General features: G+C 46.7%; 1 protein-coding gene across 1 annotated transcript; it reads right to left on the bottom strand.

The window, feature by feature from the left end:
* Positions 1-534: 534 nt before the first annotated feature.
* On the bottom strand, positions 535-3,933 carry LOC132327008 (coiled-coil domain-containing protein 42-like). The gene is made up of 7 exons (XM_059845678.1): positions 3,857-3,933; positions 3,423-3,528; positions 3,192-3,296; positions 2,490-2,687; positions 1,511-1,732; positions 1,091-1,249; positions 535-642 (listed from the first exon to the last, which is right to left on the bottom strand). The coding sequence occupies exons 1-7, from the start codon at positions 3,931-3,933 to the stop codon at positions 535-537; spliced, it is 975 nt and encodes a 324-aa protein (XP_059701661.1).
* Positions 3,934-24,646: the final 20,713 nt, after the last annotated feature.

Below are 24,646 nucleotides of genomic sequence, written 5' to 3'. Positions count from 1 at the left end.
ACACGTGATGAGCAGCTTTGGCTGGTTCATCTGTCACCTATGTCCATTCTCCACACTTTCCCTAAGATCTTGGGGGGAAGGTGAGTTTTAGTCCATAATACATGGCTGTGCAGAGAAATCCACATCCATGGACGTGCTGGGTGTGGTGGTGGGAACTCTCTGAAGCTCTTCTGAAGCACAGTCTCCCCACCTCGTTGTGACATGTCTCTCAAATATCTAAGAGCTTAGGTTGAGTGGGATGTCCAAATGTGAACATCAGTGCTGATCCCTGTTTGAAACCATACTCCTGTCCCAGCCTGCTCTCACAATCTTGCCAGCTTTGCAGAAACACTTTGTCATGCAACCAGAATTCTAAGGAAGGGCCCCCAATGGTGTCTGGGGTGAAGCTGTGGGATGGAGTTGCTCTGATGTGCCCAATCCTCCCAGGACATGAAGAAACACCTTTATTATTTCTTTTAGTCTAGGGTATCTGAAGGGTTCTCTGGTCATCCCCTTTCCCTTCCCAACCCACTGAACCTTCACTGGCAGGAAAGGTCAGGCTGCCAGATCCTTTTTGTCTTCAGAGGTGTAGCAACCCTCTGGTGCTTCTGCATCTCCTGCATAGAGCTGGATGTCTTTAAGGTCTTGGATAAACTGCTGTATCTAGGGTGGAAAAGAGAGATGGCAGAGCTCAGGGCAGGGATGGTAACAGGAGTCACAGGGGTGCCTGTTGGCTCTTTCAGGTGGCAAACGTCACCAGACAAACTGAGCAGCAGAAAAAGGCATTTGCTTTGCTGTATCTGCACCACCAGAATGGACTTTTGTGGGTGAGCCTGAGTTTAGGGCAAGGGTGAATAAAACCAGTGCTGGCCATGCATGATCTGCATCTCCTGCATCCCCTGCCTCAGCCTGCCTGGCTCCCACTCCTTCTGCCAGGCAAGAACCCTGCCCTACCTCCTCGGAAGAGTCAGGTTTGCCTGGTGTGCCCTGCTCCTGCCCCATGCCTGAGAGAGCCCCAGTGAAAAGGAAGGTGTCTGTAGGGTCTGGGGGCTCTCCCCTCCCTTGGGGCAGTGGAGACTCATTACTGCTCCTCCTTCTGGCTTGGCTTTACCATGTTCAGCTGTCTGCAGCTGTTATGCTCCAGCACATTCCACTGTGCTTGCAGCCGTGTGTTGGTGGACTGGAAAAGATTGTGGATGGCCAGCTTGATAGTCCACAGATTCCCGGTTTTCTGGGAGGTCTTGTCCTGAATGTCAGCCCAGTGAGCCTCCTGGAAGGAGAGGGCACATGCAGCATGGGGACATGCCCTAGCAAAGGTCATGCTTCAGCACCAGAGACCCTGAGTTCCATACTCCAGACTGGTCTGCCATTCTTCCTTCTCCATGGAAGGGGATGAAATTAGGAATCTCTTCCAATCCCAGAGACTGTTACTGGATTCTGCTGTGACCCCACAGCTGAAGGATGAGCCATTAGCCAGTCTTGACAGAGCCAGGCTTAGACATCTTCCCCTGCCCACCCCACAATTCCTTACCCAGAGGGGGATGTCACTTTGAGCCTGATAAATACGTAGTTTGAGCTGCCCCAGCTCATTTTTGTACTGAAGCATCTCAGCTTCTTTCTGTGCTTTGTACTGCTCCAGGAACACCTTGTCTTGCTCAGTCAGTTGCTTGTGCCCCTGTTGTGACTGCAGAAGGTCCTTCCGTGTCCTCACCAGCAACACGTACTCTGAAGTGACTTCTGAGATGTCCTCAAACTGCAGCACAGGGTTCCTGGTGTTAGTGACTCTCTGCCCTTCCCTCACCAGCTTGCAGCTCTCATGTCATTTGGCACCCTGCCCTTACCTGGGCCAATGCCTCTCCCTCCTGAAAGAGCTCCCCACCTTCCCCAGCCCTAACTGTTCTGGGATTCTGTCCTTCCCAGCTGGTTTGTTGGGCATTGCTGCATTCCAGGTGTGGTGGCCTCTCACTGTGCCACACCCACAGCTGTCACTGCCATAGCAAGGGGATGTGCTGCACCTTTTCCCAGGTGAGCAGTGCTCTGATAAACCACAAAGAACAACTGCAGCATCCAGAGCCACATCCCCAGGACTTGGGAGGCCTCAGCTGGGTGTTTGGAGTGTGAGTGATGTCCTGACATCCTCAAGAGACAGCACAGCTTTTTGGCAACTGCCTGGGGACACTTTCTGGGCAACTTTTTATTTCTCCCAAAAAATTCACCTGACCTGAAACAGTGGCACAAAGATGTCCCCATCCCCCCAGCCCTGAGCTTTCCCCCCTTCTCATGGTTTTTCTTTGCTTTTCTGAATCTTCCACTTGCTGTTCTGATTCTCCTCCTGTAACTCTGCTCTCTGTGGCTCACCTGGGTTGCAGGTTGGTTTTTCCATCCCATCTGAGGTCTCTGAGTTTCAGCAAGTGTCCAATGTCCTGGACTTGCCTTACCTTCTCTAGTTTTAGCATTTATCTAAGGCTCTCCCCGAGGCCATGATCTGTCTCACTTATGTCCAAACTCACCTGTGAGACCTCCACCACATCCTCCAGGTATTTCTTGAAGATGGAGTACTTCTGCACTTTTTTGCGGAGTTTACGGTGTTTTTTTCTGAGGGTTTCCAGTTCCATCTTGGCTCTCAAAAGCTCACCATCCATTTTCATGCTCTCCTCTCTCTGTTTTCTGTCTGCCTTCAGAGCTTGGATTCGTAACTCTTCACATTTCTGGTGGTTTCCCCCAGCAGCACACACACACATACAGAGAGAGGGAAGGAAGGCAGGGTAAGATGGAGCTGGATTACTTACCAGCAGGGGTAGGACAGATCTTCAGAAAGGAGAGGCCAGCACTGGACCACCCTGGGAACATTTCCTCTCCCTGTTTCATCCCTCTTGCATTGACCCTTTGGTGCTGGAGACCGGTCCCTGGGATGGCAGTCTGAATTTCAGAGCTGCTTGGATCTGCACCCTGGAGACATCTGGATGTCAGCAGTGGGGGCAAGGCTAGCACCTTTCCTGGGGAACATTTGGGGCTGGCAAGAGATCTCACTGGTACAGGACAAGCTCCTTTCCCCCCAAGACCTATCAGGGCTTCCCATATCTGTGGTACAGAACCTTGTGCCCTGCCAGTCCTGTTCCTCACAGCTCCATTCTCCACAGCAGTGCAGGCACAAGACCCTCTTCCCCAGGGCAGGGGAGGTGTTGGTGGTGCAGTTCAAGGATCTGGTGTACCTGCACAGTGCTTCCAGATCTCTCCACGTGGGCTTTCAGCTGGGCCCTCTTGGCGTGCAGGTCCCTCCACCTGTCAGCAATGACTTTCATCCTCTCCCTGAAGGCCTGGCAGCACCAGAGTGAGGGTGACATGGCTGCCTGCGCCCAAAATCTGTCCCCTGCCTCCCAAAAAGCCTGCAAAAAACCACAAACCATCCCAGCCATGAGCCAGCACCCACCCATCTTTCTCACCTCTTCTTTCTCTGCCATGGCTTTTTCCATCTCTCGGGCTTCTTTCTTTTTCTTCAAGAGCTGCACAAGTGAAGACTGGGAGTCCTCCTCTGTCTCTTTGAGCTCCCTGCAGGAGGAGGTTTCCTTGAGGTTACATGCTGAGTTGAGTTCCTTGGCAGGGTGTTGGATTGCTCTGGATGTTGGACTGTGTCCCAGGTAGGGTGATGGGGCAGAGCCCCCCAACACCATCTCAGAGCCCATCTGCAGCACGGCATCCCCTCCCCACCCCAGCAGGCAGAGCAAGGAGGTGTTACAGGGAGGAACAGAGCTGGGGAAGGGGGTGCAAGACGAGGCAGAAGTGATGGACATAAGGCATGGGGGTTCCCCGTGGTGAGGGACAGAGGGATGGAGAAGGCAGGAGAAGAGGATGCAGGCTGGTGGAAGAACCCCCTCACCTGAGGAAGGATGGGACTTTGACCTCGCACATCCTGAGGAAAAGGGCTGACATCTCCTTTTTGCTCCAGGTCTCCATTGCTCCAGCCACCAGCAGCAAACGGAGAGCCCAGGTCCTGCCAGCACTGCTTCTTTGCCAGCTCAGCTCAGGGGCTGTCCTCACCCCTGAGGGCTCACTGTGGGAGGCACCAGGCAGGGATGAGCCCTGGGAGCCTCCTGCCTCTGTTTTCCTGAGACCTTCCTTGACCTCTGCAGCCCCGTGGCTACTCCAGCCCTGGAGAGAGGCCCTATGGCTGCTCCAGCCTCTGGGAATGTTTACTTGGCAACTTCATAGTTGCTGGGCAACAGAATGTTTACCCAGAATCAGGGGGACTGCCCTCTCTGTCCAGGACCAGGAGTTATTTAATTCCCTTTCTCACCTCTCTTGGGGTTCTTCCTCTGCTAAAATTTGACCTCAGCTGGGTGTTTCATTGCCCTGACAGCCACATCCCACTGCCCCAGCCCTCAGGGCACAGGGCTTGTTCCTTCTCTCCCCAGCACCAAATGGAAACACCATCTACGGGCACATCCTTGGGGATGTTTGACCACTCTACTGCCATGGTGTAGCGCCCTTCCCTCACAGCTCAGCTCACTGAGATCAGCTGCACAGCATTTTCTCTCTCCTAAGCAAAAACATCCCCTGGGCCCATCCTCTGTTGGGCCTGGCAGCTCCTGTGCATGGCTCTAGAAACAAGGGCTGATCATTTCATAAGACCAACAAATTTCTCCTCTGCCTGCTCCCTGTGGGGGTCTCAGCTGCTGAGGTACCAGTTGTGGGTTTCTCTGGGTTTGGATTGAAGGCACTTGAGACAGTAGTTCGTGTTCAGACTCAGGTGTTTATTATTTCTTACCAGTAAAATAGTCTCACAGCCATGAGTTCAGCAGCTTTTCACTAGAAAGGACAAAATGGCCAACAATCTCTGGTTACAAAGTCTTTTAAGACTAAACTGTCCAATTAAGAACTGACACCTGGATTGTTTTCCCTTTTAACCCAATAACTGATCCCAAAGAGCTGCAATGGGGACTGTTCTGCCCAATTACAAAATGCCACCCAAACCCATGGAGAAGAAGAAGGAAGAAGAAGCATGAAGAAGAAACCCAGGATGACACCCTGTGCCCTCCATCTTGTTGCCATCCACAACATACTAAAAGTTCCAAAACCTAAATTTCTCCCCAAGTGATACACCTACACTACTCTCTAGAATCTATTTCACAATTTTGTGGATTCTAGTCCATCTTGAAGTCTGAGAAGTTTTCTCTATGAATGAGGGTCAAAGTCAGTGCTCCCCTGGGGGTCAGGGCACCCCAGAGCAGACAGAGAAATATTCCCTGTGCCCTGGGCTTCCACGGCTCCCTAATGGGTTATTTAAATCTTCCTAATCAAGCAGGTCAAACCATCACCCCCTGAGGCTGGTTTTCAGTTTCCTACTTCCCTTCTTCCCCTTCCTGAAGCCCAGGCCTTCCTGCAGGAGGATGCCCAAGCTTTGGTGTGTTGATGCTGCCTGGCATGCATCGGGCACCAGGCACATGGATAAAGCCAAATTAAACAGATTTAATGAGCCCTGCAAGTCCTAAAGTCCTGCAAAAGCACCAGGGCCATGTGCACGTTCTTCACTTGCAGAGTCTAACAAGGAGAATGTCTCTTCCATGCAAAAGGAATTCTTTCTCCTGTTAGTGATGATAAAAGCTCAAACTGGAGATGAGCTACAGAGATTGGGCTGGATACTCGAAGGGCTGATAGTCAGATTAGAGGAGTTGCTTCAGCTGGGAGGAACCTGGGAGGAACCAGCACAAACAGACTCTATCAGACTGTCCTGCAAGCTCCTCTTGGTGGTTTTACTCTCACTCATCCCAGTGCAACATCTCTGCCTCCACCAAGATTTGCTCCAGTGACAGGAAAAATGTGTTTGAGGAGAGAAGACATAGGATCAGCTGTGGACATCATCTGGACTCCAACACTCTCTGCTAGAAGTGCAGTTTCTAACCTTTTTTTGCACTGGGGTTGTGGAGACCAAAAGAGGAAAATTAAGTCTTGGAAGTTTTCAGAAATATTACAGGCTAAAGACCCCACACCAGCATGCTGTGCAGGACAGGCTGTAGCTCCAGCCTCAGCATGGATGACTGGTAGGAATGGTGGTGTCAAGAAACTTTGACCAGTGTCAGGTTTGGTTTTTTTTTAATTTAGAAGTGTATAAATCTTCTTGTCTGCCTCCAAAACACCACTTTTTTTCTATCAAACCCTTGCAAGAAACCAACAAAATTAAAAGGCATTGAAGAGACACAGAACATGGCTGAGCTGCTGGTGTGGAGCCTGTGCTGTAAACATTAAGGTCACTGCAATGGGATGTCCCACGCCACCACTGGCTTTGCAAACTTCCCTAAACATCAGCTTGTCATTTTGCTGATCCCATCTGTCCCACAGCTATTAGATCCCCACACTTTCCTCTGAGCTAAAGAAACTGCCCTGTGCAGCACCCCGGGGCACCTTCAAAGGACACTTTCTAATTTAAGGAAAACTTACTCCTTGCTAAAAGCAAGCAAGCAGCATCCCACAAGGTGCCCACAGAACCTCACCTATTTTATTACCTTCCTAACAATTTAGTCTGCTCTGGATAAATAAAGGCTCTCCTGACAAGTGGAAAGGTATCTGGATGGAGAGAGCAGGTTGTTCCAGGGACCAGCTGGTCCCCCAAGTCCTGGTTCTCTCTCCCATGCCTTCCAGCATCTCATTGGGAAATTTCCCCAACTGGGACACAGTCTGCTCTGCCAGGGGCTGCAGGAGAAGCTGCTCGCTTGCAGGTGGAGGCATGTCAGGAGAACTGCCAGGCAAGGCATTAAGCAATGACCAAGAAGCAAACAAGAGTGCAAGATGCCCACCAGCTGCAGCAGGAGCCGTGTCGAGGAGCCAGCTAATATCCTACATCTGCTGTGTGTTGCAGTAACCCCAGCTCCTCCTTTCCTCTGCCCACATCTCACACCTCCATGGGGCTGTGGCTGGGATTTGGAAATCCAAGAGGTGGGAGTTTTGCCTTGGTTTGCTCTGGTGTGCTATCACAGGCCCCTGGGAATATCTGGCCACAAACAATGACCCGCTGCCCTCGCCTGACCCAACTTGTGGCTGGCAGGCAGCATGACAACACATCACCTGGAGTAGTTCTCACCATCACAGCCTCTTCCTGCAGCCAAAACCTCAGCACTGGCAGAGACAATGGGTGGAAATCAAGCTTAAACATTCCAGACACATGGTCAAGCAGCCTGGGGCACCACGCCATGGCAGAACAGGCATGGGGACACACAAGTGGCCACAGCTCTGCTTTGCCCACAAGCCCATCCTCATGCTGTGATCTCCAAGGAGCACCAGTCTGAAATGGACAAATCAGGCCCTTCTCTGGTTTGAGTTCTGCTAAAGAGCAGATTGAGCCAGATTCAGTTTTTTCTGCCATCTCTTCTCCACACCTTTTTGGGAGGCACGTGGACATTTCTAGGGAAGAGAGGAGCCCATGGAGATAGAGACTTGCTGTTGACCCTGCTTGGAGCTGGAAGTCAGAATGAAAAACTCCAGAGATCCCTTCCAGCAGGTCCCCTAGATGATCCTACATTTCTGATAACTCCCCATTAGTCTTCCACCCCATACTGCCCCTCATGGCAGGAAAAGCCCACCCAGCCCTTTCCCCACAATCTGGGCATATGAGGAAGGGCTTTCCTCTCAACCCCTGGTACTTCTGGAGTCTCACAAATTTTTATCAAACACTAATGATTTAATTTCTTCTCACATATGTAGAAACCTTGCCATGAGTCTGAGCTTTTTTGGAGGGTTGTTTTGGGTTTTTTAAACTTTATTATAATTTTAATTTTACAAGTTCATAAATCAACTCTTCTTCCTTGCTCTGCCCTGCACCTCCTGTCTGGGTGTGGCTCTAAACAAATGAGACCCTTGAATGAAAATTCATTTTTTTCTTTTCTTTTTTTTTTTTTTTCTTCAAGAATTGCTCATGTCTCCTCAGCCTCAAATATTTCATGCAGGTTGTGCCATGTATTTCACAAGCTAAGCCAAGCAAAACACCGCCTTCCATATACACAGCAAAAAAATGTTTTTCAGGCTCAAAGCATTTCTGTCTTTGGCAGAATCTTTTCTCAAAGCATACCAAAGAAAAAGTATGGAAATGAAATACAAAGAGTGGTTAAAATAATATTTTGGGTAGAGATGAGACCAAACCAAACCCCAGATTAGAAAGCCAGATACCCCCCTAGATACCATGCCTAAAATGAGGAGGTTTGTTGTGATACTTGGAGAACAACTGGAAAGCATTGCAGGTCTCCCACCGAGTTTAATTTCCTAATTGAACTTATAAAAGACTTAACCCCTACCAGTCCTCACAGTTAACACAGATCCCTTTATATCTATACCAGAGATTATATTTACCCAGGCTGGCCCTGTGTGGATGGGCTGTGGGGAGAAAGATGGGGGTCTGGCATGGCAGAGAGGATTCACAAGGCAAAGGGGCTCTGCTGAACCTGGGCAGGGGACCCAAAGCTTCCCTGGATTTCAGTGTGGTTATTTCTGCTATTTGGATCCAGCCCTCCACTGACGTGGGCACAAACTGTGGTGTAATTTGGGGTTTCAGACCCAGCATTTAGGACTGGATCCAAAACTCGAATGGAAGAAATTTGGGAAAGAGGTTTTTAAGAGTTTAATTTGAAACAGAAAACCCATGAAACTATTTTTGCCCTGGTCTTTAATTGAACTATTTTTTTAATCCCCTAGTATGCCTGGGCTCTTCAGGCATCCAGCAGCAGTGTTTCAGTATTAAATAGGACACTTTATGCTACAGGAGTGATGAATGACTGACAAACTCAGCTCCCTGTGAACCCACTGTTCTGGAGAGGTGAACAAACAGCATGTTACAGCTCTGTGTGTGCACTCAGCAGCAGCCACAAGGAAACCTGACTGTAAGGAAAGCCTACCTTAACAGCAGATTTCAAGAGGATAATTGCACCTACTAATCTATAAACTCTCTCAGAGTCTGATAATGCCAGTCTCAGAGGCATCTTTACTTTCTGTATCCCAACAGAGAGTCCATGTATGTGACTGTAAACAGGGCAGTTTAATAAAGTGTATTTTACTCTCTAGTTTAATATTTTTATAAATCTTAAAATAACCTTAAAAATATTTGTCCTAGTACTCAACAGGACTTGGGCTTGTTTTTCTATCAATTTAGTGGTCGTAACACAGGTCTTAAAATAGAGGGGGAGGGAGAGTGTTGTTTTGCTCCAGAAGCTGAGTGTGTACCCAGCACTTCAGCCCCATTGTACAGAGCCACCATGAGCCAAAACCATCCCAGCTCCCTCCCAGGTAAGGAAGGACATGTCCTGGGCTCTGGCCACTGCTCTGTTCCATCCTATACTGTGCCAGAGCTGCTCCTGTCTGGTACCCACAGCACAGGCATGTGCCCAAATCCTCCCCCATCTTCAATAAGCCAGGTAGCTCCACCTCTGTTCCTAAAACAAGGACAGGACTTGGCTGAAATGCTGAATACTCAGTGAAGCACCTGCTGCTAGTCAAAAAGAAACCTCTTGGGCATGAAGGGTCCACAGTGCAGGAGAAAGAACTTATTAAAAATCTTTTTTTTTTTTTTTCATGTGAAATACCATATTTTTAACGTTCCAGGTTGTTGAATCCTTGCCTCTCACAGCTTGACACTTGTTGGCTGCAGGGCTCATGTCCCACCTCTAATGCATACAGCTCACCCAGCACGATCCCAGCTCTACCCCAGCAGTGGTGCCAGCATCTCCCTGCTCCCTTCACCAGATTCTTGCTGCCACAGATGCACGGGGACAGATTCCTGTTCTTCCCAGCCTTCCCAAGCAGTTTTGGGAGCTGCAGCCATCCAGGCTCAAAAGCAAACTCTGGAAGGTAGTTTTGTAGCAGAGAATGTTTCTGGACTCCATCAGCAACATCATGGGACTCAGTCACCTTTCAAAAAGACAAACTCCATGAGCACTGCTCTCATATACATACATGCACACACAAAAACAGTTATTAGCTTAATGGGGTGAGTATCAAAATGCAACAATAAATTATCTGACATCTTTATTGCTTAGAATGACAGATTCAAACAAAGCTAACCCTTTAATTATGTTTATATAATGTAATTTGGCAGAAGTCATAAAGCACCCCTTTGGCAATGCCAGATTAAATATTTTACATTTGCTTGGGCAGCACATTACAAGACTGTAAGCAGTATTTCTGCCCAGTGCTCTGGAGCAGTGACTGCAGTAGTGTGGATAAGAGGGCACAGAGTTTCTGGTCCTGAGATGAAGGGACCCCAACCCCATATCCCACTTTGTAGAGCTCCCCTTCCCACCCTCACATCCAGGAGAATGGCACCACTGACATTTGCCAGGACCAAAACAAAAGGCTCTGTTTATGCCAAGGGCATCAGTGGTGCCTCTGTTTTTGCTGGTGGGGTTTCCTGGGCCCCTCACCTCTCTGCCCACTGCAGCTTCTCTGAGTTGTCCTTCTGTGTACAGCAGGAGAAGGGGTCCCACTTTATGCCACAAACATTTTGTCTAACGGTCCCTCGTGCCTGGGATTTCAGAGAGGATGAAGCACCATGAGCTGTTCTGCAAGAGGGCAGGGAACAGAGAGCAGTCTCAATGTCCAGATTTCCAGAGCCAATTTTTCCCATCACTCCTAAGAATCTTCCCAGGAAAAGTGAGTTCCCACACCAGGCTTGGTGTCTTGGTTCCTCTGTAGGAAACTCCCCAAAGATCCCACATTTCAAGCTCCATTGCTCTGTTCCTCACTATTGAACTAGAAATGCTTGTTGCCTGTTTCAAAAGGATGCAAATCAACACGGCCCTCACTCCCAGAACAGGTCCCATGGAGCTGCCCCTCCACTGCCAGCACATCAGGAATGTAGATGAAGTCAGAACAAAGTCCCTTGAGATCCAGGACAGCCACTCTGTTGGCAACAGACTGGTTGCCCTTCCCAATGGATTTTCCATGAGTCACCACCACCATGCTGGGAATCTCAGTTCACTCTCAACCCTCTGAAAACTGCATGCCTCTTCTGACCTGGCCCCCTACTCCAACATATCTAAATTCTCCACTGCCAAGGACCACCCCGACCTCACCTCTCTAGAAGCCTTCTAGAGAGGCTTCTCTGACTTGGTTCTGCTGCTACAGTGGTAGCACAATATTGATTTTCACAAGCAATTACAGCACAGCAGAATCCAGTGCAGGGAGAATGTGGATGTGTCTTTTTGCAGCCCGTGGGATGGAAAGCTGCATTCACAGTGTGCTGGAGCAGCCAGAATAAATTTACTGTAGCCCTACTACTTTGCTTAAGTTCAGACTATTTCACACACACACACACTTTGCCCAGCATACTCTTTCCATAATGTAAAGTAGGTATCAGTTTCAATTGCTCACAATGAACATCAATTTGGATGCTGTAAGAGGTACCTAAACCTCTCTTCACTGTTATAATTAAGTGATGTTTGTGAAGATATCAATAATGAATGAGGATGGAGGACAGACAACAAGAACTTGAACTTCTTCAGTAACATGTAGAGCCAAAGGGTATAGACTAAGATTCAAAATTAAAAATAAAAAAAAAAAAGGCAACCTAAAAATAATTCAAGTGGTCCACAAAATGCATAATATACAATTCAGGGCAGAACTTTGCCTAATCTAAAGAGACAAGACCTTTGGAGCACTAAGCAGAGCAGTTTACAATTTCTGGAGTATGTCATGTTTGCATCAAAGTTTTAATTACAAACTGGATAAATCCATCCAGACAAAAATTTCTTTGGCTTCTTCAAAGACAGACTTGACTGTTTTGCCAAAGAGCTTTCCCTTTTTTGCCTTCATATAAATTACGGTGTGCAAAAAAATAAGTCAATTAAGAGAGAATAGGCATTATGAAATACTTCCCTTTGCACAAGCACACAGGCTTGCAAATCTCATTGAAATTCTGTCGAGTTGCATTGCCCACACAACTTGCAATCTTAGCGAAAGCCACACAAAAGGCTTCCCTCCCCATTGTTTACAGGAGCGGAACGGGGCATGTATTGCTGTGCAGGAAGGGAAACAGAGACAGGAGTGAAATGCAGTTTGTTGAGCTAATAAAACAGCAAGCCTTCCATTTGTTTCCTTAGTCCTATAGAGCCATTCCTGTTTAACACTTACACGCTGCCCTGTTCTCAGAGCTGGTGACGAGCACTTTCGCTGCTGACTGTTGAAGCTTGTGGGCTGGCCATGTTTTAACTATGAGAATATTTCCCAGCCATTAATAATGGCAGTGGCTTAATTCATGGTTTAAGAGGTCGATATATGACAACAAAAGGACAGAAATCCCTAAAGAGACCTGTTGTATCTAACTTCCTAAACTCCTCTAGAGATTCCAGCAACCCCAGAAAAACATGAAATTCATCTAAATTCAGGGGATTCTGAAGTTTGCAAGACGTTTGGCCAAAAGCAACCCAAATATTTTCATATTCCTTTACATAAGGTTACCAGTACTGCCTAATTACATGAGTAATAAGAGACAACAAAGTCTCCTCACACACTCAGAACACTCTTTCATGCAACAAGGAATGGTATATATAAAATAATTAGGACGGACATCAATGAAAGCAAGAAAGGGCATGAGCTTGGAAAATCTGCCAAACCACTGGGGCTTCTGGCAGAACACCCTGAATGTCTGGGATCTACTTAGTCAAATGTGGGCATCAAACTTTTCCAGGGAGACAGCCCATGCAGGTCAGCAGTCACACAAGACCACAGGACGGCAGCTGCCTCCTGCTGCCCTTGCAGGTGAGCTTCCCACTTCAGCTCCAAGGCAGCTGTGGCAGAGAAACTGAACACAGATGAGACAAACTCTGTAACAAATAGCTCAGAAAAAAAGGTATCAGAGATTCCCATGCTCATGTCCCAGGACCTGGGTTTGCTCCAGCTCCATCCTGCCACTTCTAGGGGGCCCATAGACCATTTCTGAAGACACAGGTATACACAGATGGGAAGAAGAGCCCAGGTGTGCAGGAGTTCATTGTTTCCCCCTAGCCCAAATATTCAGATGAAGTGGGAGAGAAAAAAATCTAACTTTACTTGGTTGTGACCTCAGACCATCAGCTGTGTAATGCTGCTCCAACAATTTCCAATGCAAATTCTCTGAAACCCATTGAAGGCAAAGGATACCTTCTGCTCAGCAAAAAGGGCTGAGGCCAGCTCCAAACTTCTTTTCTTGCCTCTTGGAAATCCTAGTTTAGTCCTTCAGTGTTTTCAGTTTACTCCCTCACTCTGCTCCTGGTGAGGAGGAAGGAGAGAAGAGATAAAGAGTTCAGTCTGGCTCTTCAGCTGATTTCAATAGGACAGTGATAATTTGCAAGAGGGGATAATGCCACCAACAGGTGAACTCAGGTTTTTCCCGATTTACACCAGGGATGAGATTCACCATCAGCAGGTGCCCTCCTTGATAACCAGGGGGCTTCAGGGTGGTTTATTTCTGAACCCCACATTTACACCAGAGTAACAGGAGAAGGTGTTCTCTTCTGCAAAACCTCATCTTTGTGTGGTTGTGTACCTGGGGACTGGGTGAAGCCTCCCGAAGGTTTTCAGGAGAAGAATTAAGAAAATAAGTTCTCTTTTCCACAAGAAGATCCTTTCCACAGGAGCAAGACCTTGAACACAGCTCCAAGTAAGAGGAAGGCGTGCTGAATTCTGCTGCTGAGCTGGTGGAGGTCACAGGAGGAAACTGGGCCACTTCTTTGGGCTGTGCAATCCCTTCCCTAAGCACTCACACACCACCCTGGTCTTCCAAAGCAGCCTCAGCAGAAAGACCTCCCATGCAGCAGTACTCAGAGCTCAGTGTCTGATAAAAATTATATTTTCTTCAATCTTCAACTCAGACCTCTTTTCCCCTTTTTCTCCACTAACTCCCACCGTGTGCCCATCTGTTCTGGCTCAGGGCACTCTCAGGTGGGTGGTCACCCCCTGGCTGAGGCAGTGGTTTGCTCCCATGCCTGCAGCCATGCCCAGCCCCAGCAGCTCTCTGACTATCAGGAAATTTGCAAACCAGAGAATTGTAGGACCTCTCCAGGGAAAGCACTTCTGGCACACCCACTCACTCTTTACGCAGCTGGAATTAAAATCAGGTTTTATTTCCCTCTCTGGGTGAAGCAGAGTAAATCATCACTTCCCTGGTAAGCACAGAGCATGGGTCAGCAGTGCCCAGCAATGAGCCCTAGTGACAAGGATCTGTAGCCACAGCAGTGAAAGATCTCCTTTCACTCACAGTGTGTTTTAGCCTGTCCCTTCTTCCCCCACCCCTGCATGTTTTCTGCTTATAACAATTAATTGCTTCATTGCTGGAGGCAGCGTTTAATCCTGCAAGCACAAATTCTCACGTACAGCAATGTGATCAGTGAGGCTTGCAGGATTAAGTCCTTGGGTCCACCAAAAATTTTCACAGGAGTGTAATTATAATCAGACATGCAGCTACATGAGTGTTTCAAGAGAAGCACATGTGCAATTGCTTGTGATTTGTTGCAGTTTTTTAAATCAGAAAAATTGTTCAGGATCAAGTTGAGTTGCCTGGGCAGACGTGCATGGAATAAAAGTGTTTAGAGAAATCACTGTCAGGGATTCTCCTGTTGGTCCTTCACCTAGTGTGCCTTCAGAGCCCAACTCCTTTCTGAAGAAGTGCCCTTCCTCCACCAGGCTTTACCTAGTTGCTTTCCTGACCTGAGCCTCTCCTGCCACCTCCTACATTAGTCCCAAACTTGAAGTTTCAGCCAAAGATGCTAAAACTTTTATCTGCACATCTCACTGTTTTTTCCTTGCAGCCCAAAGGGCAAATAAGCACAAACATGAAGTTAAGGCTTTATTAATGGCATGTGTGTTCAACTGAGACAACCCATCAATGCTAAAAATGGGAAGTAAAGATCTTCACGTTATGTCTGAGATGTCCTGCCTGGGACGGTGCTTCCTGTGGCTCAAGAAACAGCTTCTTGTTCTCTCCTGAGGGCACATATCTCCCACACTTTGTCCAGATTCCTTCTGATCCCTCTGTAGCTCTGCTGGTACCCCAGCCTGAGGCAGTTCACTGCTAGATACAGCCCAAACAAAAGGCAGTCATGGCAGGAGGGAATGCACAGGAGGAATTCCCACCAACGACCTAGAGCTTTTCACACCAAGACCATCGAAGAAACCACTCATATAAGATGTGTTTCTCACAGCAGAGCCTTTTGCAGAACCTCTTCAGCCAGTCACTGCCCCTTGTTGCCCTCTGCATCCCCAGCAGCTGCTCCTCACCCACTACCCATCTCTGCCACCAAAAACCTCCATGTTAAACTTCCCACATCACTGTCCCAACTCCTGCACTTACAAGAACTGGCAGTGCCAGCCCACGCTGTGCCGGGCCAGGTGCCTATGCTCAGGCAACCTCCCAGATGCTTTTGATCCACATTTGCAGCTGCTTTAGAGCATTTCCCTGTGAGGGCTGCTTCTGCAGAGCAGCCCTGACTGCACCCCAGGACTCGGAGTTTTGGGACAGAGCTTTCTCCAGGTGAGCCCACTGGGGATTGCTGGATGGATGAGACATTTCAGCTGGGTAGAGCCCCAGTCTCTCTGCAGCTGAGAGCTACAGCTCTGGTGAACACTTCCTGAGATCTGTGGCTATTGCTCTGGGCTCTTCTTCAGCTTCACAGCAGGAATCAGACCCTTGGGGTCACTCTTTCCCCCTAACCCTGGCACTGGATCATCAGATGTAAGCCATGGACTGTGCAGTTTGCATTCTTGCTCCCTTCACGAGGTCTCAAAAATAATCAGCTGCACCAAGTCATGCAAAAATCTGACTAATTGATGAGCTACTGCAAGTGGTGACTTCCAGGTAAGACAGACCTGAGAGGGGCCTGTAGTGAGATGGGTGTTGGTCTCTTCCCTCAGGTAACAAGTGACAGGATGAAAAAGAGAAAATGGCCTCAGGTTGTACCAGGGGAGATTTAGATCAGATATTAGGAAAAATTTCTTCACAGAAAGACTTGTCCAGGGAGTCTGGACTTACTGTCCAGGGAGTGCTGGACTCACTGTCCCTGGAAGCATTCAAAAAGCTTTTGATGTTGTACCTGGGAGCCTGAGTGCACAGCCTGCTGCAAATGGACTGAAATTGTAATGGGAATAAGGAGAAACCTCCCTCCATCACACAGATTTTGTCTCCTGCTGATGGTATCACCAGCAGCCTGTTTCATGGGCTATGGGTAAAATCTTTAATTCAGACAAGGAACCAGCTAAGTTTGATTTAATAGCAAGCAATTTGCTTAATGAAACAGAATGGCAAAGCAGGAAATATCCAGTCTTCTTACTAGAAACACAATACTAATTAAAACAAGAGTAATGAAAGAGGAAAATATATTTAATGTTTCTCCATCAGTCTGAAAATAACTTATTGTTTAGATGCTTTTAGAAATATTTGCTCCCTTCAGACCATGCTGAGTTTTGAATGAAAATGGACTGAGATAATCAGTATTTAAACCTCTTCACAGAAGACTTCATTCCAAACCCACAAAAATACATTTCAATATCACCTCTCCAGTTATGCACTGCATAAAAATTTTGCTTTCTTAAAAATGAAATTATTTATTTCTGTACTGAGAGGCAGCTGCTTGCACAGTTGATTCTACTGAGAATTTATGCCTGGTCCAGGCAGAGGAAAGGAACCTGGAATTAACCTCTTGCTCTCTGCTACTGGTAATTACCTTTGCCACAGAGTAGAGAGCACCAGGAGCAGAGAATCCAGGCAGGGCCCTGCCATCAGCAGCAGTGAAATAAATCAAGATGTGACAGCATGAAGGGACAAATAAATCACCAGGAGATAGGTGGCATGGGAAAGGACAAGAGCTATGAGCAACTCAAGCAGATGAGTTTGTGGCCAACGCCAGCTGTGCGGGAGCTGCTCTGGTTGGCACCAGCTGAACATCTGGATTTGGGCTGGGTTTGAGGTACAACCTGTGCTTTGAGGACAGCAAAAACAGGATGCAGAGAAATAAATTGGAGTTCCCAAGACCTCTGAGGGAGCAAGACACCCTGTCCTTTGCCTAGGCAAAGCTCCCACAGAGAGTTAGTACCAGAGCTAGAGACAGTTCAAAGGCATCCCAGATCTTCCTCTTCTGACACAGCAATTTACTTCATCCTTTACCTTTCAAATATATCAGAAACATTTATACAGAAAAAAACTTATTTTTGAGCTTCTGCTGTACTTTTTGAAGAGAGAAAGAAGTCTGAATTAAGATGCATTACAGATATTAATAAGGAAATGTCCTAAGAGAAACTACTTGCTGGGAAAGTAACAGAGAAGGGCTCTTCCACCTTAAAACAATACATTGGGTGTGGGGGAAATAAAGAGAAAATCTGCTTTTTGGATGTTGATTTTTTTGGTTTCTTTTTTTTTTTTTTATTCGTTGGAGAGTTGGTTTGGTTTGATTTGATTTTTTTGTTGTTTCATTTTCTTTTGTTTAGAGAAAGAGAGAAGGAGCAGTGGAGAGAGATTTGGCTGTCGAAGCTTCTCATAGCAGTAGGTGGTAAAGATGCCTCAGTGCTTCTGTCTTGGTTTGAAAAGACAAGTGTCTGATAAGGAAGGTAGGAGCCTCCCCTGAAATGGAAAACATAAACCCCTTCCCTCTGAATTGCTGCAAATTTTAAATTAAGGGGCTCTCAGGCAAAAATATGGGAATAGGAATAACAGCTCTTTATTCGGGAAAAAAATAAAAATATAAAATAAACAGTGCAGTAAACCAAAACAACACCGACAGAGTCAGAACTCAACCTGACACCCTGTGGGTCAGGGTGTTGCTGGCAGTCCAGTTGGAACCGTGGCTGCAGTCCTCCTGGAGTGTCAGGTGTGGTTCTGTTGGAGCAGGGATCCTGTAGAAAGGTGCAGTCTTCCTCTGAAAATCCAGTGGAAGAGGCACCTGCTCCTCTGGGGAATCCAGTGGAGAAGCCGTGCTGGAGTTCCAGAACCTCAAGATTCTATCCAGGTAGGAATGCTTGGCTCATCCTTCTGGGCAGAGCATCTCCCAAGGGGATGCTGTAGTTCTTATCAGCCATGCAGTGACACTCAATAGCCTGTTATCAGCAGGTGTCTCCAAGGGGAAGGGGTGATTGTGGAAGAGATAAGGAAAAGTGCCCACTGAACAGAAGACAACTGCCATACAGATGGCAAATAGAACACAATTTGCTTGGCAATCCAGGACAGCTCCCTTGTGACGTTTTGGTGAGATGATGTGTTTGGAAGGAAAGTGAAATGAATTAAGCTGCTTCTCAGAACTACTCTCCCAAGGATTTATCTTTAATCTCTTTCTGTCCATACTGCAATATGAACTACATGGAGAAAATCCCGAGGTCAGCACAGCAGCCTTTTGGCTGATGCCACAGTGTGTAACCACATCCCAGCCCCACTCAGCAGAAGCATCTCATTTCCTGCAGGATCTGGAGCAGGCTCTGGCTTTACTCAAGTCCTCCTTGCTGCCAAGCCACGATGGAAACTCCCACACTGGGCTGCAGGCTTCTCCAGCAGGGAGGACACAAGTACAAGGCTGGGATATTTTAGCAGGAAAGGGCAACCACCAGGCAGCTTGGTAGTTAGGGAAGAGAAATCCTTTCTTGGGTGGAAAAAGTGAAGATGCACAAACGGGCTTGCTCAGCTCCTCTCCCTTTATCCCACTAAGGCAATAACTGGCTAGTTTTTATACCACCAAGATGTTTGTTTCTGGTTTGGTTTCTTGTCAAGCACTTGAAGACCAGGACACACTTGCATGTGGTGAATAGCAAATACCAATGATCATTGCAAGGATAGAAGCCACATAAAACAAGGGAAGAAGAAATATGGCAATGACTGAGTGAAGAAAAACCATTCAACACCTGGAAGACAACAGGGCCAGGATTCATTAAGAGGCCAAAAGGGGGCCAAGACAATGTAAAACATAAAAGAAAAACACACACAAACAAACAAAAAACAACAAAACCAAACACTGAGTATTTTGAGCAAGATTCTTACTTTGGTTTGTGTGCCACAGCACTATTGAGATCAACAGCTTTTAAAGTCCTATGCAGCATCCAATGATTTTGTCAGTATCAGGTCTTGAGAATATGTTGTTAATGAGGAATGGGAGGAGAGGGTGTTTTGAATTATTATTAGTTTTTTCTTGCAACTACTTTGAAGAACCCATCTCTAACCCATCACAGAAATCTCCCTGGAAACTGGTTTGAGCTGAGAGCCTTAGAGCCAAAATCACAAGATGCTTCAGAAAACTGCCCGTGAGGGACACACACTTCCACACTGGAGAATACACCAACCATTAAGTATGGATAAAAGAGCATGCAGAGGTAAAGAAATCCATCTCACTGACCTGCTGCCCTGCTCCAGGAAAATATTTCTTACACTCCCTCCAGCTTGCATTTTGATTTTGTGGAATAAAAATCCTTCCAGACTCCAGCTTTCTATGCCCTTCCCCCTGGTTCTTTTGGACGGAATTACAAAAAGATGGGGTTAATAGAGCACAGAGCAGCTGCAGTCTATTTGGATTTCACTGAAGGACTTGATACTGTCTCCTGAAATCTTATGCTCCAAATTAATTCAAGTTGGCTCAGGCAGGAAAACACTGTCATGCCGACCAGAAGCTGCCTGAGAGGACTGTAAACACAGGGTAGTGACAGGCAGTGATGCTCTCACTGCAGCACCAAGGGGCTAAGAGCTCCTCCTACCCTCATCAGACATCCAGCAAAAGAAAAGGGGACTCCAGGAGCACTGACAGAAAGTCCCAGGTGCAGTTAAAACAAAAGGAGGTTGCATCCAGTTGAGCAGAGGTCAAGGGAGTTAAGAAATGATGGTAAAAGAAGTCAATTTTCTCGGGGAAGGGAAGGGGAGGATGGTTGCATACCTATGCTAGGATAGAACAGTTCATAAAAGTGTAACAGAGGGGAAGAATCCAGCAGGCAGCAGTGTTAATATCACTGCAGCCACCCAGCTGCCTGTCTTCCACAGAAACAGTCATTGGAGGGTGGAATAATTACTGCTCTCTTCCAGAGTGAAATAATTGCTCTGGAATACACTCCCTCAGTAGGGTTCAGAGGAGCAGCAGCCCCAGAGCAACTCTGACAAAATAGAATATTCTAGGCAGTTTTGCTTGGTAGACAAGACTCAAAATTCAAATACTCTTGATCCATAGGCAGAAAATCCATGTGGGAGCAAGGAAAAGGAGTTTTGTAGCTGATGCAATCAGTAGTCTGCTCTTCTTCTTGGTGCCAAAATCTACTGACCCATTCCACTGCTCCTAAAATCTAGGGAATTTTGCTGCTTTGATAGGAGAGGATTTGATTATGGCCAGTTGCATGGTTTTCAAGGGAAAGGAAGTTTTTAATATGTTTTTATATGTTTTGTATGTGTTCATCACGCACAGTTCCCAAATTCTCCAGTAGAAAATGAAACTACAAGAACTTCCCAGGTGTGCCCTGCCCGCTGTTTTCTGGGCAGTGTACAAAAATCTCACCTTTGGACTTCGTGGTATTTCAGTTTTACAGTATCCCATGTGGAGTTCTTCATCCTCCTCCTCCTCCCTGCCTTTCAGGAGAAAACCATTGCTGCTCTGGAGGAGCTGGAAACTTTTCCTGATCCTGATTTGAATATTCACACCATGCAGTGACAGGCACTTCCCAAAGCACCCAGGCGGCCAGGGAAGTCGATTGTTCAGAGGGCTTTAAAAATGGTTTGGTCAGTCAGCCATTGGTGTTCTTCCAATAAGGTGTTAATAAATAAATAAATTCTCAGCTCCATCACCTCCCTGGATTGAGCTGTGTGTCCTGGGAGGAGTTTTGGTCACCTGTTACAGGAGACTGCTCCCGTCGTTACTGCAAAATCTGAGCTTAAGCCTGTTTGAATTCACTGTAGGAGTAATTCCAGTTTCTCCTTCCAAACCCAGAAGCCTCCTACCCATTCCCTTCAATACCAAGGTAAGAAATTTGGACGAGGCAGAGCTGGGATGCAGGGCAGGGTAGATGGCCCCTGGTGGGAAAAAAGCAACTTTAGAAAGGGCCTGATTTTGAGTTGATTCCAGCTCCACAACCAGCCAGTCACTGGGAATGTGAGACTCAGCCTTCATCTCTTCCTGCCTAATATGAAGCAGATGTCTTCTGTTAATGAACCATTTGCTAATTAGTAACCACTTCATTTTCCTTCCATCAGTTTTCTTCTCTAGCTCAGACACAGAGAGGGCAGGCTGTGTAAATAAGGCAGTTCCCATAGAAATGTACTGCATGTAGAGCAATTCAAAAGCACTGAGGTAGGAAGTGAGCAGGACAGTTCCTCTTAAAAGATTGGACACTTGACAGGCATGTGGGACATGTCATTCACCCCTTTGCATGTCTTTTGACTTACTGAGTTGCTTTAGCCTCAATATTTTGAACTCAAGTCCTTGCTCATGCCTTGTCTGTTCATGTCATAAATGCCAAACAAGGGGCATTTATGGGGTCTCCAATTTCAGTGTTTAGCTGGGAAAAAAAAGTTATATTTTCTACCACCAGTGAGACTGTAACAGGGCAAAGCTTTACCGCAGTGACTTTACAGCCCTGTGACTCTGGATATAGGTGGCAAAACTCAGGCTCCAGAGATTAAAAATTATTCACATTAAATGTCCATTTTTCCTGGTGAGGGTTGCATCTGGGACAACCCTCAAAAATGACAGCCCTGATGTGTTCTGGCACAGGATCCTCATCCCTTTGCCCCTGAGATGCTCAAGTGGGAGTGGAGAGCACCCAGCAGCTGGGGCACACCACCCAGGACCCCTGAACTTGGGACCTCTGAATTCCAGTCCAAAATGTTACATCCCAGTTCAATCAAGAGAGATTATTCTCCTCTGGGCTCTGCATTAAGAACACAATGATGTTTATTAATTATTTATAGGAAAGGGATGACATTTAAATTCTGTCTGGGTCCCAGCCATCACATTGCATCTTTCTAATAGTTTCCAAATAGAAACAGATTCCTGTTCTGGCTGCCTTACTCTCCTTTCCCCTTTCCCCCTGATACTAAGGGGTCTTAAAAGCTTAGAAAGCTACAGCCATGCTGATTTTGTAATACACTGGAACTCTCCTTTTGCATCATCCTAAGGGGGACTTACACTAATGTGGTTCTTGGAAATAACTTCTCCCCTCATAAAACACCCCAACTGTAAACCTTCCAACAGCTCCTTACATTAAGGCATTTTAAAGTTTTATTCCAGTAATCATCATAATAAACAGCTCCAGTCTTTACAGAGCTCTTCATCCCCAAGGATCCCAGAGTGCTTCAACCCACTGCACATCAGCTACAGGCAGGGATGAACCCACTGCCCTGGGAAAAGGTGGCTGCTCCCAGGGCTCCAGCCAGCCTGCCATGCTGTGAGAGAGGCTTTGATGCATCTCTGCAGCTCAGCTGGTGCAGAAGTCCTGGTTGGATGCTCAAACCAAATGTCCTCCAATTCTGCAGCATGAAATGGAACCAGAGTCCAGTGGCTGGTTACCAGGAAACAAGTTATTAATTGTGGGAAGTAATAAGTTACAGCTGACTGTATTGACCACCCCGAGATAGGAGAGAGAAAATGGACACAAGTTGCAATGTGGGAAGTTACAATTCAATATAATTTTTTTTTAAAAGTCTCTATAAAGGTGGTTATATGAGTTGTCCAGAGGGCTTGTGGCATCTTCATCCTGGAGCTGAGTCCTTGAATGCAGCTGAATGAAGCCTTGAGTAACCTGGTCTTGCTAGAACCTGCTTTGTGCAGGGCACTGGATGAGAGAGGTCCCCTGGCCTGATCCCAAATTCTTCTGTACTGCAGTCTGGTGCAATAACTTAAAGCATGAGTGGTGTTGGTTTAAATTAACACATCAACTGCTGAGTTGCAGCAGCTGTCACAGCTGTGAGCTACAGGCCCAGCAGCCTCCAGCCGGCACCAGAAACGGCAAAGCCTCAAGTTGTGCCAGTGAGAGTCTGTGGAAACCCCACTGTTCTGGCAATTTTACTGCAATTTCACTGAAAATTAAGATGATTGCTCTTGTCTCATCCCAGCAGTTGTTGAGGAGAATGGAGCACCAGGCCCTGTGCAGCAAACATTTCCAAATGTGAGTGCTCCCTGCCTCCCATCCTGTTTTTTCCAGATTAAAGCCATTCAGTGCTGTTCACTCTTCCTCACAGCAACCAACCACTTGTGATCCTCTTTAATCCACACCCACTCCAGTTCACTGGGTCTAGGGGTGAGGAGCAATGCCCAAACCTGGCTTCCACACACTGTCCTTCAAACCTCATCAACACCCAGTGTAGCCACCCCCTTATCTCACCCCCAGCTCTCCCAGGATGTGGCCCCAAAGGCTCTTTTAGGGCAGAAAAATGGCATCACGCTGTCCCACTTGGATTAGACTCTCCCACAGCCTCCAGATGTTTCCCCATCACTCTGCAGCCTCACCAGCTGCTGCCTCCTCTAGGAATTTGTGTACTGGATCATGCCTTTTTGCTCACATCTTGCTGATGGCAGGTTTGGGGTTAACTCCTGAACAGTAGCATTTCCTCCCCAGGGAGAGGTGCACCCCATGCAAGGAATGACAACTGGACCTCAGGTGGAAGGCAGCAGGGCAGGGAGACTCCCCCACTGCCTGGGGGGTTATTTCAATAGTTAACTTCCAGCTAAGCACTTTTCAGCTCACACTGATGCCCAGGAGGTTACAGCATGATGTAAAGACTTGGTAGCTTGACAGCAGCTATAGGCAAAATCATTGCACAAACTGAGTCTTCTGGGGCTGGGAGCCAGGGAGTGTGGAGCTCAATATGGAAGATATCACTGTATTTTCTGTTGATATCATTATGTTTTATATTCTGTTTCATTACACTCTGAAAATACTTTTTAACCCACTGCTCTCACTGTGATCTGCAGTCACCCAATTACCTTGTGATTCTCATCCCAAAGAAATCCTCACTAGGATCCAGGCTTATATTGGACTTAGTTCAAGGGTTTAGTAATTTTTTTATAACCTTTAGGTATCACTGGGAAGCAAACAACCCAACAGTCCCTACGACTCTGAGTCCTTTTTAGCAAACTGCTGCTCTGAACTATTGAGGCAGCATTTAAATCTCTTCTGTAGGGCAGGTAAGCCCTACAAGAGCAAACAGTGTAAATATCTATAGATCAAACAAATACCCTGGAACCCATTGACTTTGGACAATGGTCTGGCAAGTTCCAGCTCTCCTTCACACTATTTTCTAAACTGAAGTTACCAGCTCTGTTAAATAAACTGAAAAATCTTGTTATATTACACTTCTAGAAAACAAGTAGGACAGAAAACAAAAGTGGAGACTGAATTGAAGAGCAAGTCTTTTTTTAAAGTTTCATTCCATGTAGCATAAACAGGGAACAGGTCATTTTTAACCTGTAAGATCAGTATGTACAAAAATCACATGGCATTTTAAACTTGAAAGATTTCATGGTGATAGGAATGTCATTGCTGTTATCATCATAGCAACTGAACACACACTACTGCTTAACAGAAATGGGAGGGAAAAAAAGAAATTTCCCACCAAAAAGTAATGAAAAGAAAGTTAATACAGGACTTCTATAAAAAGAAAGGTTTTGGACTTCAGCCAGAAAGCTTTTTGCTTGGACCTGGTTAAGTCTTCCTAAGGGAAGCATTATTTTTTTGTTGCAGAGGCTCAAGTCTCTATTTTTAGAGC

The sequence above is a fragment of the Haemorhous mexicanus genome, chromosome 4, assembly GCF_027477595.1.
Source record: "Haemorhous mexicanus isolate bHaeMex1 chromosome 4, bHaeMex1.pri, whole genome shotgun sequence".
Lineage (NCBI taxonomy): Eukaryota > Metazoa > Chordata > Aves > Passeriformes > Fringillidae > Haemorhous > Haemorhous mexicanus.
Note: the sequence above shows the minus strand (reverse complement) of the source record. Positions and strands in the feature narration are given on the sequence as shown.